Source organism: Corylus avellana, chromosome ca7 (genome assembly GCF_901000735.1).
Source record: "Corylus avellana chromosome ca7, CavTom2PMs-1.0".
Taxonomy (NCBI): Eukaryota; Viridiplantae; Streptophyta; class Magnoliopsida; order Fagales; family Betulaceae; genus Corylus; species Corylus avellana.
In genome coordinates this window covers 25,424,439-25,439,345 of record NC_081547.1, presented here as the reverse complement: position 1 = coordinate 25,439,345, position 14,907 = coordinate 25,424,439, and the positions used below count along the sequence as shown (strand labels likewise).

General features: G+C 36.2%; 1 protein-coding gene across 1 annotated transcript; it reads left to right on the top strand.

Moving 5' to 3' along the window:
* The first annotated feature begins 2,751 nt into the window (after positions 1 to 2,751).
* Positions 2,752 to 13,983, top strand: LOC132187080 (ABC transporter G family member 24-like). The gene is made up of 14 exons (XM_059601247.1): positions 2,752 to 3,206; positions 3,523 to 3,599; positions 4,347 to 4,619; positions 5,170 to 5,233; positions 5,330 to 5,476; positions 5,696 to 5,730; positions 6,825 to 6,898; positions 7,196 to 8,118; positions 9,592 to 9,888; positions 10,659 to 11,153; positions 12,399 to 12,547; positions 12,848 to 13,137; positions 13,235 to 13,368; positions 13,588 to 13,983. Exons 1-14 carry the CDS (start codon positions 2,968 to 2,970, stop codon positions 13,742 to 13,744), a joined length of 3,354 nt encoding a protein of 1,117 aa, XP_059457230.1. The 5' UTR covers positions 2,752 to 2,967; the 3' UTR covers positions 13,745 to 13,983.
* Positions 13,984 to 14,907: the final 924 nt, after the last annotated feature.

The window sequence follows — 14,907 nt, the reverse complement described above, 5'->3', positions numbered from 1 at the left end:
CCTTGAGTTTGAAATCAGAAACAATGATGATGGCAATGGTGGAGGCGGGGAACAGGCCGTAGATGATGACGACTGCCGGAGGAGATAGAGGCTGGCGGGCGGCTAGCGACGGCGGCATGTAGGTGGTGAATGCAGATTCGAAAGGATCGACAACAGGTCAGGGCTGACAATAAACCAAACTTCAAAAGGGGCCGACGACAGGCCAAAATCCAAAAAAAGGCTGACAACGGGCTTGGGCTAACAATGAGTCAAACTTTAAAAGGGGGCTGATAACGGGCCAGGGCTGACAATGAGCCAAAAAATAATAATAAAAAAGGCCGACTACTAGCCAGGGCCAATTTGGGCCAAAAATAAAAAGAAAATGAGCCTACTTGAGCAGTTATCAAATTGGTGCACCGAACCTAACTGACGATGTGGCGCGCGTGATGTGGTCACTTTTGGACCGCATCTTTCTTTCTTTCTTTTTTTCACTCAATGCCACACGTAGCACCCTAGCTTTTTGGATAACTGATAATTTAATATGGTATCAAAGCTAAAAGTCATGAGATTGAACCTTGACTCCGTCAAATCACCCCCCATTTAAATTAAATATTTCACGTGTTGGGTCTCACTATTAAAAGGGAGTTTGAGCCCACACGTGAAGGGGTGTTAAAGTGTTGATTAAGTGATTAAATTTAGCTCTTCTTATCAGTTTAAACTTTTATGATAACTGATAATTTAACAATAAAGATATATTGGGAAGCATACATAATGCCTATTATTGGGAATCCTATCAAATTCTTATCAATTTTCAAATGTGTGTGCACTCACATTCCTGAAAATTTATATTCTTATGCATCACATTCCTGAAAATGTGAATGAATAAAGGAATGTTATATTTTGCAAACCAAACATCACATTAGGGATTACTACCCGTAATGGAAAATTGGACCAGTTGTAATGGATCAAATCTCATGATAAATCTCTTCTTAGAGCATTAGTAACTGATTAGCTATTTCTATCTATATATACCTTAGCTAGAATACCTTTTTTTTTTTCTTCTATTTTAACTACAAAAATGTCAAAATTGTCGTACATCTCACTCTCTAAATCTTTATTTACTCTATTAAACTAATATTTTACATAATTTTATAATTATTTTTATTTTATCAAATCTTTCACTCTCTCCTCTCTCGTGTTCAATTAAATCACTCTTTTGTGAACCACGCTTGATGCTCGTTATGTTGCTCGCCTCCGCTCGTTGTTGTCCCACCGCCACTATGCTCACCACCAAGCTTGCCACCTTGCATGTGCCGGTCGCTTGTGGCAGCTGGAGAGAAGAGAGAGATAGAGAGGATAAATAGTCAAGAGACAAAGAATGTGTGTGTTATGAGAATTAAAAAAAATGGAGAAGCTACAATACCAACCCAAATTTGGGTTGATATTGTAGCTCATTTTGACTTTAGCTTAAGGATACATGATGGGTGTAGGGTGGTTGGAGTTCTATCTAAATTTTACATAGGATGCATGATACATGATGGGTGTGGGATTGTTATATGGGTTCTATCCAAAATTTACATAGAATGCAAGGATGCATAAACGGATGTGAATGCTCAATGTATTTGGATCCATCTCTATACTTTTTCCTCTTATTATGGATAACTCAAATAGATACTAAGATTACCTATCTCTTTAATTTTGTTGAAATATATATAAAATATGAAAAAAAAAAGAGCGAAAGCGAAAGCGAAGAGATACGTATGAGTTACATCCTATATATTTACGGTATGAAACAATGACACAAATTTCCTCCAAATTTAGAGAAAATTTCCTATAACAAATTTCAATAAATGACAAGTGTCATTCAACATCTTTGATTTTTTCAAAAATTAATGTTTAGGTTCATAGATTAGTAGAATGATAATAAATTACTCTTAAAAATATTAAAAAAAAATTGAACTTGTTACCTATTCAAGGAAGTTGAAGGTTATTCATTTCAAACTGATTTGAAATAAATTTCTTTTAGGGTTTAGGGAAAGAACAAACCCTATCTATTTATAGAGAAACAATAAGCAGTGATTAATACATTTTAAAGTAGATATAAATTACTTAAGGAAAAGAAATATAATAAAGGAGAATAAAAATATTATAACATAAATGGAAAAAACTTATTAAGAAAAATATTGATAACTCTAATTTAAAAAAAGAAAACGCTATATTTCCTCCTCTAGTTCTTCTTCCATCCCACACCTTTCAAAATTATCATTGAATCCATAAGGTCATTTGCTTAAGAAAAATAAAAAAGATTGCATTGCATGTACTAATATTAAAATCTACACGTAAAAAATATTAAAATATTAATTAAATAATTAAATTCACCATTTTCTAATTTAACACCAAACAACATTTTAATTCCCCTTAAGTATTGTATATATGCAACAACAATATTATTGGTATTGACATAAAATAGTACACAACACAACCTTCCTTTAATTATGTTATGAGATGAATAATATAAAGTCTTTTTCAAAAAAAAAAAAAGAAAAGAAAAAAGTATTGTCTTTAACCTGTTTTCATCCAAATGCTTTACTTTCTCCACTTCTCGTATTTTTAATTTAATTAAACTCTTGAGTTTTGCTTAAGAAATGTTTTTATAGGTTAAGAATATTTGTTTTATATGTGTACTTGTTCCTTCCCATGTTCGATTTTTTCTCGTTCCAACCATAAAAGGACAACAAAAACCGAACATGTCTGATAGCCGGCAAACGCAACTTACGCAAGTCGTCAGGACGTGTTCTCCTTCTCCCCAGTTGGTCCCTCCACACTCCCTCCACCTCTCTCTCTCTCTCTCCATGTTTGACCTCTGATACCACAGAGAGACAGACAGAGCAACCACATTGTGCGGACTCCATTACCCTTTTATGCTCAACATATTTGATTCATAGTCTCAATACTTGCCTCCCAATCCCCATATCTTCCATTGCCCAAATGAGCTTAAAGAAGAAGGTGAAGATATTCAAGTTGTGGGCAACTCTCGCTTTAGCCACTGTGGGTTTGAGTTTGGTGGGGTTGGTCCGATGCCAAGATGTGAATGACTACAATAGCCAGTTCGACAACCCTGCGGCTCTTCGGCTTATCACATCGGTCGTCTACAGCAAGGTTTCCAATCTGACGGCTGCCATTGGTCAGGATTTCAGCAACCGCTCCAGCTTCTGCATTAAGGATTGGTGAGTGATTCGTTTTAGCTTTCCTATTTTTTTGGTTGCTCAGAAAAGCATGAAAAGAAACGGAAGTAGAATGTTGAATCTTGTTATTTTGATTTCATTCGGGTGTGAACAGTCAACTCAAGTAAGCAGTTGGATGAAATTCATATATGAGAGTTTTTAAGTATCAACCTTTTTAATTTCCTTTCTTCTGTTGCAATATTTCGGCAAACTAACAAAGACTTGATTTTGATTTTTTTAACATTTTCAAATGTGTTTACAAGTACTATAGGGTTCAATTTTGCTTGATTGGATTTTAAAGCTCACTTTATTGTTTCAGGGATGCTGATTGGAACCGAGCATTTAACTTTTCATCCAACTTGGACTTCTTGGCTTCTTGCATTCAAAAGACCAATGGTATAAGTAATATAAATAATTATTAAGAAAAAAGTTAATGCTGCTCTTTTCATTTTGATGGGAAATCACAGATCGTCAATCGTATGCTCTAGATTCTTGTTTTCTTTTGTTTACCTCAGTTTTTTTGGCAACCAATTGAGGTGTTCATTTGTCAGCCAGAAACTTCACATTGTTAGTGCACTGATGTAAAACTCTGAAAGATTACTGATGTTGTGGTCAAAAGATCACAGAGGCACAAGTTATTCATGCCTCATTTGATTGGCTAGATGGAAGTAAATGAAAGTACAGTGTCATAGGGTTTTGGATAGTATGGGTTTTGCTAGATTTCACATTTTCTTGTGAAATTTCAGTAATTATATGGCACATTGGGTTCAACATAATTTTTTTGGTTCACGCTATCTTTAATAAACATTAACTTATCAGAAAAGATGCCATGGTTAACACTCATTCAGATTTTATATGCTACTAAAGAGACTTGGTTTGCCTGCCCTCAATTTCTTTTAGCTAGTAATTGCTAAGGTGCTATCTATAGCACCGGTGTGCTCCTCATCCTGCATTGCCTTGGCAAGTTCATGTTTAGGCCAAAAGGACAATGTGCACAAGGAGGGTCTAAAAAAATCCACCATAAAAAATATGAACAACATATGCAGTTTTTTCCCCTTGCTGAATATTCTCAACCAACTAGTAAATCTTTTTTGGTTATAATTTGTATCTTCTCATATTGTGGTGGTATTCATTGTTCAACAGGAGACATTACACGGCGGTTGTGCACAGCAGCGGAAATAAAGATTTACTTCAATAGTTTCTTTGAAGGATCTGAAAGTGTAAATTACCTAAAACCTAATAAGAACTGTAATTTAACCTCGTGGGTTTCTGGTTGTGAGCCAGGATGGGCTTGTAGTGTTGGCCCAGATCAGCAGGTTGACCTTAACAATGCAAAGGTCATCCCTTCAAGAACTCTCGACTGCCATGCTTGTTGTGAGGGTTTCTTCTGTCCTCATGGTATTACGTGCATGATACGTAAGTATTTGAGAATCCTTTACATGTTTTCTTTCTCTAAAAATGACAGTAGCTTCTAATTGAGAAGCCTTCAAATACCGATTCATTTATAGACATCAATTGCCATAATAAATTGGTGATTCTAAGTTATTGAATATAACCCCAAGGGGTTGGCCCAAGTGGTGGAGGCCTTGGTCTTGAGGTGTTATCCCTTCAAAGTCTAAAGTTCAACACCTCATGGGTGCAAACAATCCATTGAGGCCACACCCCCTTGTGAAAAGTCAACGATTTAACTAGTTCTGTGTAGGAAAATTTCTGAGGGTGTGGTGCACGGGACTGGGATTTACTCTGTAAGGGTGGGTCCGAAGGACCCTACCTTGGAGAGGTTCCCCGACAAAAAAGAAAAAAGTTATTTAATATAAGGTTACATTTAAATTTTTACCCTTCGGATAAAGAACTTTGAAATGTCATCTGTTTTCCTGCTTTAAAGTGCAAGATGTTCTTGATCTTGGTTAAAAAATGTCTCTAATGTTTCTTCCGGTTTTTTCCATTTGGTATCATATCCTTGAAGCTTGCCCACTAGGTTCCTATTGTCCCCTTGCTATGCTCAACAAAACAACTGGTGTTTGTGAACCGTAAGTTCGTCTTCTAGCCCTAATATCATTTTTATTTGTCATTATCTTAAATGTTCAATAAGAATACCACTTACATATTTCTATATGTTTCTGCAGATATCTGTACCAACTACCTCCAGGGATGCCAAACCATACTTGTGGAGGAGCAAATATTTGGGCTGATGTTGGTAGTAGTAGTGAGTTATTCTGTTCAGCTGGATCATTTTGTCCAACTACCACCAGCAGATTAACTTGCAGTAGTGGGTATAAGTTTTTTCCTCAAAGTTGGTCACTTAACAACCTTGTCTAACGTTTTGCTAGTTTAACCCGGTACCATTTGTTACATCACGTTTCGACAAGAAAGTATGGATATACAACTTTTATTTTATTTTGCCTTTGAATATCTTGTATAATAATATAATTGCTTCTTTCTGCCTCCATGAATACCTTTCTAATGCTATTTTTTTCTTCATGAAATTGCAGACATTACTGCAAGATGGGTTCTACATCCGAGAAAAGTAAGCTCTTTTTTTTTTTGATAAAACTATGAAGTTGCTTATGATAGTATAGTAATAATTGAATGCTTGCAAGAGAATTTTTATTTTTTTTAAATTGTTCTTTTTTTTTATAAGTAATTGCATATCATAAATAAAGCGCAAAGAGACAACCCTAGTACACATGGAGTATACAAGAGAATCCTTAATATGAAGAAAAAAAAAAAGAACAAAAATTCAAAAAATCTGCATTAGAAACAAGCAAGCTAGGATGTGCAGCTATCCAAAGATGTACGTGTTAAACACAATCTTCTGCAACTCTGTCTCCAATGTCTCTACATTTTCAAAAGTACCGAGCATTTACGCCAAAGACACCACATTAAACACATCAGAGCCAGGCTCCATACTTCTTTAACTGGATTGCACCCTGACCGCCCTAGTTGTTCAGCAAATCATTGACCCGTCTTAGCATAATCCACTCTACACCAAACAAATTAAGAATATAACTCCATAGTTTTCTCGCGACTTCACAGTGAAGCAATAAATGGTCAATGGACTCCTCACTCTTCTTACACATGCAACACCACTCAACCACCGTAACATTCCTCTTTCTCAAATTATCAAGCATTGATATTTTCCCTAATGCTGCTGTCCACAAAAGAAAAAAACTACCCTCGTAGGTGCCTTGATTCTCCAGATACTTTTCCATGGAAAAGAAGGACCATCCTGACTATTTAACACTTTATAGAACGACTTCACTTCAAACTTACCCCATTTGGAAGGGCTCCAACCTAATATATCCTCCTCTCCATGTCTTAACTAGAAAGAATACAACCTCTCGAAGAAAGAGAGTACCATCTCCACCTCCCTTTCTTGAATTGGTCTAGTAGAAATTACATTCCACTGGATAATCCCATCTTGAAATTGCATATTATCCGCCACCCACACATCTTTTCTCTGAACAAAAAAAAAAATTGTTCTTAGTGGTGTGTAGGTGAATTTTCAGAATTTACACATTTAATTTTAATTATTATTTCCCAATTACTGTATTTAGGAGTTCCATTTCACTATTATGCTGGCTGCAAGGTATATTTAACACTTTGCCAATTATCTTTCAGGCTGCTTCAAGTTGACTTCGTGTAATCCAAACACTGCAAATCAAAATATTCAAGCATATGGAATTATGCTTTTGGTAAGTTGTGCACTTTACTTCTGAATTGTAAAGTGGTTAATTGATCTTGGATGGCTCCATGGCTCAGCATAATTTTTTTTTCTTCTAACAAACTATGTAGTCTTATTGCTATCGCCCCAGAAACCTTTAAGAATATTTCTCAATTTCAGTTTTCATTCTCTTGGCTTTCTATCTTATATTCATATTTACACAATAAGTAGTATGCTGTTAGCTCTTACGAAACCATGATTAACATCAGGACAACAGAAAGAAAAAAAAAGGTTAGTTGAAATTAACAAGTTTCAATTACTTATGCAGGCTGCTTTAAGTACTCTGCTACTCATCATTTACAACTGTTCTGACCAAGTTCTAACCGCTAGGGAAAGGAGACTGGCCAAATCCAGGGAAGCAGCAGCCAGAAGTGCAAGGGAGACAGCAAATGCACGCCAGAGGTGGAACGCAGCAAAAGACGCTGCTAAGAAGCACGCAAGTGGATTGCAAGCTCATCTATCACAAACTTTTTCTCGAAAAAAAGGAGCAACACATACCGAAAAACTTAAGTTTTTGGATCAAGTTAAATCTGAAATGGATGATGATCCATTGCCACCGCCACATCCAAGTACTTCTGGTGCATCTCTGGCCTCAAGTGCATTATCAATAGAAAAGAAAACGGAACCCAGTGACCTCATGCAGGTGATGCACAAAATTGAACTTGACCCTGATAGTTATCCAGGTTTTGATATTGGAACTGGAGATAAGAGCATTCAAGTACAAGTGCCAAAGGGTAAACAAACTCATAGCCAAATTTTTAAGTATGCATATAATCAACTTGAGAAAGAGAGAGCTCAGCAGCAAGAAAATGAGAAACTTACCTTCTCAGGAGTAGTTAAACTGGCTACTAATACCGAAATTAGGAAAAGGCCTCTAATTGAGATTTCTTTCAAAGATCTGACCCTTACCTTGAAAGCAAAAAACAAGCATTTATTGAGGTGTGTAACTGGGAAAATCAAGCCTGGCCGCATTACTGCGGTCATGGGTCCATCTGGGGCTGGAAAAACAACATTTCTTTCTGCTGTAGCGGGAAAAGCAATTGGATGTAAAATGACTGGTTTAATTCTTATAAATGGAAAGAATGATTCAATCCACTCTTATAAGAAAATCATTGGTTTTGTGCCACAAGATGATATTGTGCATGGAAACTTGACAGTGGAAGAGAATCTCTGGTTCAGTGCAAAGTGCAGGTACACCTCATTTATCTCCTTGCAGATTCATGCTGCATATCATATACTCTTTATATTATCATCTTCACTTGACGGATGGTGATTTGGTGCCAAAGTTTATCATCAAACTGCCATGGATGAAAAGTTTATGACCAAAAGGCAATAAACTTTTTTTTTATTTTCCCATACTAAATCCTCTAAAGTGTTACATGAAGTTGGGTGCAGTTATGCTGGTGATTATGCATCATGATTTAAGAACAGCTCTTTTGAATGGGAAATTAAAGCCAATAGCTTTACAATTTTTAATTCAGTACAGGTGCTTTTCTTCAATGTTAGCAAATTTTCAGATTTTGAGTTTCTACTACCTAGTTGAATTAGTTTTAATCTTTTTCACTGTGTTACACAGCCAAATAATGGTGCTTGGTTTAGGAATCACAATAAAAGCGTGACTCAAAAGTTTTGTTTTGTTCTATACATATAAGTAATGAAAATTTTATTAAAAAAGCGTAAGGCACACCTAAGTATACATGCAGTATACACAGGAAGCACCTAACAAAACCCTTAAACCCAACTAGCACACCAACCCGAAACCCACAAATCACCAAAAGCCCTCTAACCCAAAACCGACACGAAGCACTCAACGCTACAGTATGTGAGCCCTGCTTTCCCACGCCTAGAGGACTCAAAAGATAGTAACATGTTGCCTGATGCTGCCGTCTTATTTCTTGTATTTCACATTTTATCATTGCTGAAGCCCAAATATAGCATGCTGCTATTGTTTCTGAGATTTCTGTTTGACTGGATGACTGCTTTGGGCAGTTTACATGCTTCCTACTTTTTGGAGTACTTGGATCTTTTAAACTTTAGGTTGTAGGTTTTAGGAGGTCCTTTTGTATACTCCTTATGTACTTGAGTGGTACCTTTTTGTTTTCATATTTGTCGTGATGAAATTTTTATTTTAAAGAAAAAATGCATAAATTAACACACTTTGGTATGTTACAAGCTTAGCTGTGTAATTATCATCCCATTGCATATTATAACCACGTGAGATTGAAATCACAAGTCACTATATACGTTGGCAACATTTCTCAAAGTATAATCGATATCATCATTTATATAGTAGTTTCTTCTTTGTTATTTTAATTTTAGACTGAAATATGAAGTCACTTAATAGCCTTAATCCCTTGTTATTTGAGCAAAAGTACCAGAAATAGCAGGTATGAATCCCAAAGAAGTATAACCATACTCCTATCCTACAGCATGGTAATAGAGTTGATCCAAAGTGCATTTAAATGTTTCCCTTCAGTTCAGGGTTTTAATACGGTTTCCTATTGTAGGATGCTATTTTTTTGAGATTGTATTTGCTTGTCTTGCTCTTTTCTACTTGTGCACTCTGCTTAACTACGTTCCGCATGATGATTTTTCTGTCAATCTTCCTGTATTAACTGCTACTATTTTTTCTTTTCTTTCTTTGTGGACTTCTGATTGTTGAAGACTATCCACCGATTTGTCAGAAGCAGATAAAGTTCTAGTTGTTGAAAGAGTTATTGAGTTCTTGGGGCTTCAGACAGTGCGGACATCCTTGGTTGGAACGGTGGAAAAGCGAGGAATCTCTGGAGGCCAGCGGAAGAGAGTAAATGTTGGATTAGAAATGGTCATGGAACCTTCACTTTTGATCTTAGATGAACCCACATCTGGTTTGGACAGTGCATCATCTCTGCAACTTCTTAGAGCACTTCGACGTGAAGCTCTTGAAGGGGTAAATATCTGCATGGTGGTTCACCAACCAAGGTTACTTCTCCAATCACATATCTGCATATTTATCGAATTTCAAATGTTTTGCTCAATTATCTATACAAGAACAAAAAGGCATCTTTGGTGGGCAAGGTGGGGCCCTTTAGTTAGATTCTTTCCATTGTCCAATAGAGAAAATATCACCTTTGGCTTTGAGCATATAGCGAAGTGCTGACAGTTATTCTGATTTTTTCACATGTTAAGCCGATAGATATTTTGATAGGTGGATAGCTGCTTATGTTTCTCCTTTAGTGATTAGTTATGATGATTTTTTTGTCCTGTTTGCTCCTACTAGTTAGGTCACTTCTCTTGTATACTTCCTGTATAGATGGAGGTGCCTTATGCTTTTAATAATATCTCGATTACTTATATACCAAAAAAAAAAAAAAAAAGTTGAAATTCACACCAGTGAGATGTATTTATGGACAACTAAAAATGAAATCAATTTAGAACTTTTTAGAACTAGAGTCTAGGACTACTTTTACATCATAGCTCAAAGAGGTACTTAAAGTATTGCTTTCTACAGCTCATGAGGAGTCTGTGTAGGCTGAGCACTTTAACCAAAATAAAAAATAAAAAACAAAAAACTTATCAAAAAGGAGTCTGTATAGGCTAAGCAGGCATGTCTAATTCTCATAAGCTATAACCTGGGTTAAGAAAATTATATTCAAAGCTCATCTTAGATTCTGTGGTGTATTTTTAAGTTTGGTTTATTGTAGGTGCACTTTTGTTCTATTATCTATTAATGGGTGAAATTTCTGCTTCAGCTATGCCTTGTTCAAGATGTTTGATGATTTGATACTTCTAGCAAAAGGTGGTCTTACTGTCTATCATGGACCAGTGAAGAAAGTTGAAGAATATTTTTCTGGCCTTGGGATCAATATCCCAGAGCGTGTAAATCCTCCAGATCACTTTATTGACATTTTGGAGGGTATAGTGGTACCTGGAGGCAGCTCAGGAGTGAGTTATACAGAACTTCCGGTCAGATGGATGCTTCATAATGGGTACTCAGTACCCCCTGATATGCAGCAGAATGCTGCTGGACTTGCTAGGTCTTCGATGGATGTAACTCCATCTAATGGAACAAATCCCGCTGGTATTGGAATGGAGGAAAATTCTTTTGCTGGAGAGATATGGCAAGGTGTGAAAAGTAATGTGGAGATGCGGCGGGATAAGATACAACACAATTTTTTGAAGTCCAAGGACTTAACAAGCCGGAGGACTCCAGGTGTACTCCAGCAATATAAATACTTTCTTGGGAGGTAAGCTGCAGCTACCTTCAAATATCACAAATTTCAGATAATTGATTTGCAGAAAGCTCCAACATGGTTAACATTTCCAAAATTCTATGTATTTATATGCTCTTCATCAGAATTGTTAAGTCAATAATGCGTGCCATATGCTGTAAGACGAAAACACTGGTCTAACTCAAGGGCTAAGAAGTCATGTAGTTTGTGAAAGAAGAATCATTACACATCCTTTGAGGACACCTTACAAACCACATGTTACAAATTTCAGAAACTCAAAAGTATTTTAAGATGGTAAGTAACTTAGAAACCTAGGACCATGACCTTAGGTGGTTAGATTGGACCTTGCAAAACCTAGGGTTGATTAAGTTGTGAGAATACATGAATAGTTAGTTTTTAAACTTGAAAAACACTCTATTTTTGCAAAATTATTTATTTACGTTAAACGGTACTTTTTGCATTTGAATGGTAATTACGAGGTGTTGCACAGATTAAATCGTTTAAAGCACTTGTATATATATAATGATATGCATACGTATATGCCCAATGTTCTAATAAATTTCAAAAAAATACTGAACTTTATTAATAAAACGGAAATGTCTTACATAATGAAATTGGCTTTTAGGGCATAATCCCTATTCCCTAACATGATCATGAGTGCAATCAAGGCATTCTGGAGCTCAATTTTGAAAAGTCTTCATGACCTTGCCCGGTTTCCCTTCGATCATGCTTGCGATCAAAATGTTATGATTTGCATATTGAATGTTGAAAATTATCTTGATCAAATGAGCATCGATGTAGGTTGTGATCAAGAACTTTTGTTCCTCAAATTTCACCCCAGTCTTGAACCACATTTTAAGACTGACTTTAACCCTAAACCTCAACTTACAACTCAGCAAGTTTTGACATTGAATTAGCCGACACTAAAAACCTAGCAAATGTGATGAAATTGTTCCTTCTTAAGCATTTTTAAACAATTACAAAAAATTTTCTTCCATTCCCCTGTATGGAAAATCAGAAGGAGGGTAAAAGGTGTAGTCATGCGTCTCAAGTTTGTTGGTAATCCATTAAGTCAATATAATACGGAGAATACTTGGGCTTTTACTTCTATATTTCATAGCAAAATGTTTTTTCTAAGAATATTCTTGAAAACGTAGTCACATGCTTCTTATGATATGACAGTTAAGAATTACCCAACCATGATAAGTTCCATAGACTTCGAGCATCTTTTTCATCTTCTCTGTTCCCACGGCATTTCAGGGTTGGTAAGCAGCGACTACGGGAAGCTAGAATACTAGCAATGGATTATCTGATCTTATTACTTGCTGGAGCTTGCTTAGGATCACTTGTTAAAGTGAGCGATCAATCCTTTGGTGCTGCTGCTTATACTTATACCATCATTGCAGTTTGTAAGTCCAAAAAATTCTCAGTTGCTCACTCCACAAGGCTTTTTTTGAATTTGCATTTTGGTGATTATGAACACGAATTTCAATAATATTGGTAGATACTTTTGCCTCCACAGACACTTGTGTTATTAGTACTCCTAAAACAACAAACTGCAATCTTCTTTATATGGCCTGAAAACTGTAACAACAATCAATAACTGCGTCAAATGTGGCATTAATGAATTAGTCTGGCTAAGTCAAATAATATCACCTATATATGCTCAAAGATAACTTCCTTACTGGGATACTTGTTGCTGATTTCAGCTCTTCTATGCAAAATTGCGGCGTTGAGATCATTTTCTCTGGACAAATTACACTACTGGAGGGAGAGTGCCTCTGGAATGAGCAGTTTGGCTTATTTTCTCTCAAAGGATACAATTGACAATTTTAATACAGTGATCAAACCTGCAGTATATCTCTCTATGTTTTATTTTTTCACAAACCCAAGATCTAGCTTTGCAGATAATTACTTTGTCTTGTGCTGTCTAGTGTACTGTGTAACTGGTATAGCCTATGCATTGGCTATCGTATTCGAACCAGGCACAGCCCAGCTGGTGAGTAATAGAAGCACATTTTGAAAAATTGATAGCTCACCAATTTGACCTTTTTTATATCATTTAGTTCTTACTGAAAAGGTACTGTTTCTTGCAGTGTTCCGTTCTTCTTCCAGTTGTTTTAACTCTCATTGCAACTCAGCCAAAAGATAGTGAATTTATGAAGATTTTAGCTAATTTGGGCTACTCTAAGTGGGCTTTGGAAGCATTTGTCATTGCAAATGCTGAAAGGTAAGGCATAATCACCCTTCCTCTGAATAAAGTAACTTTCCAATGTGTATGATGTAGATCTTGCATCCGTTCTTTATGCAACATGCTTGTGGTAGAGTCAAACTAAAGAAAAAAATAGATAATATATATATATATATATATATATATATATATATTTTTTCTCTCTCTCCCTAAGAGATTGCAGTTTCCATGATGCTACTTCTCATCTTTGCCCTACAGGTATTATGGTGTATGGCTGATAACTCGTTGCGGTTCGCTTCTGAAAGCTGGATATAACCTTCATGATTGGACTCTTTGTATAGGCATCCTCATCCTCGCTGGGATAGTTAGTCGTGTGATAGCATTTTTTTGTATGTTGATCTTCCAAAAGAAATGAGAGATCAGGCTTATAACCATTATTTTGCTGTACTACTTATACACACACAGCCATGGAATGCTGCTTTGAGAGGATTGAATTAACCATTAAATGTCTCATGAAAATGAGATGAAGATGCTCAAAATTATCAGTTCAATCTTGGCTCACATTGACAGGAGAAATCATGTAAAAGGCGTTTTACCAAATCATTTTGAATGTATATAATATATAATTTAATGGTGCAATGAGGTTTTGTTACTTGTAATATTTTGAATTTGTTGAAGCTCTAGAGAGTGCTTTATGTGGGAAGTTATGCATTGAAATCTAGTTATGTTTCTGTTTTGTGTTTGTAGAGATAATGGTTTGATTTCGCTATTGGATGCAAGACATTATTAAAATCTTGATTATACAAAAACAATTGTGTCCAAGCTTTTTCCAACCAACGACAAAGTTTTCCTTCAAACTGGGTTGGAGAAATTTTCTTCAACCTAATCTATAAAAGTGACATGTGTCCCTTGAACATGAAACATGTGAGATGCACATGAGTTTTTTATAAAATTTCTTCCAACTTTGTCTCTGTTATTAAAAAAACATGTGCATCTTACATGTTCAAGGGACATGTGTCACTTTTATAGACTAAGTTGAAAGAAATTACTCCAACCTTGTTTGGAGGAAAACTTTGTCCCTAATGAAATCGGTCAAGTGTTTTGATGGAATTTGACTACAGGGACTAAATTATTATTTTGGCCTACTCCGGGAACCACTGAATTATTTTTTATACCGCTGAGAGCGATTAGTAATTTAGGCCAACTACAAAGGCTAATTTTATATGAGAGCCCCTACTATGCGGCCAGACCTTAAAAGTGGTGTTTTGCAGTATCCAATCTCCTTGGGACACATCAACAAGTGCATTTTATCAAAATAAGATCAAAACACTAGATAACAGCAAACCCAAACAACCGGACCCAGCGCAAGCAAAACCAATGGCGCTGCCCAACAAAACCAACCTGACCTAACACCAGCAAAACCAACGGCGCCGGCGTGACCCAGTGGCTTGGTCACCCAGCTGTGGGTTTGGCTCACCTAGTCGTGGGTCTGGCGTGACCCAATGGCTAGGTCATGGTAGACCGGTCCATTTTTCTATGAAACTCAGCCTCAAAATTCAATTTTAATGCCTTAAAACT

What these genes read in the sequence shown, in the direction of transcription:
- LOC132187080 (XM_059601247.1), top strand. Translation starts at nt 2,968, where the DNA reads ATGAGCTTAAAGAAGAAGGTGAAGATATTCAAGTTGTGGGCAACTCTC. An exon ending in TATAAATACTTTCTTGGGAG is followed by an intron (nt 11,154 to 12,398) that starts GTAAGCTGCAGC and finishes ACGGCATTTCAG; the next exon opens with GGTTGGTAAGCAGCGACTAC. An exon ending in GTCATTGCAAATGCTGAAAG is followed by an intron (nt 13,369 to 13,587) that starts GTAAGGCATAAT and finishes TTTGCCCTACAG; the next exon opens with GTATTATGGTGTATGGCTGA.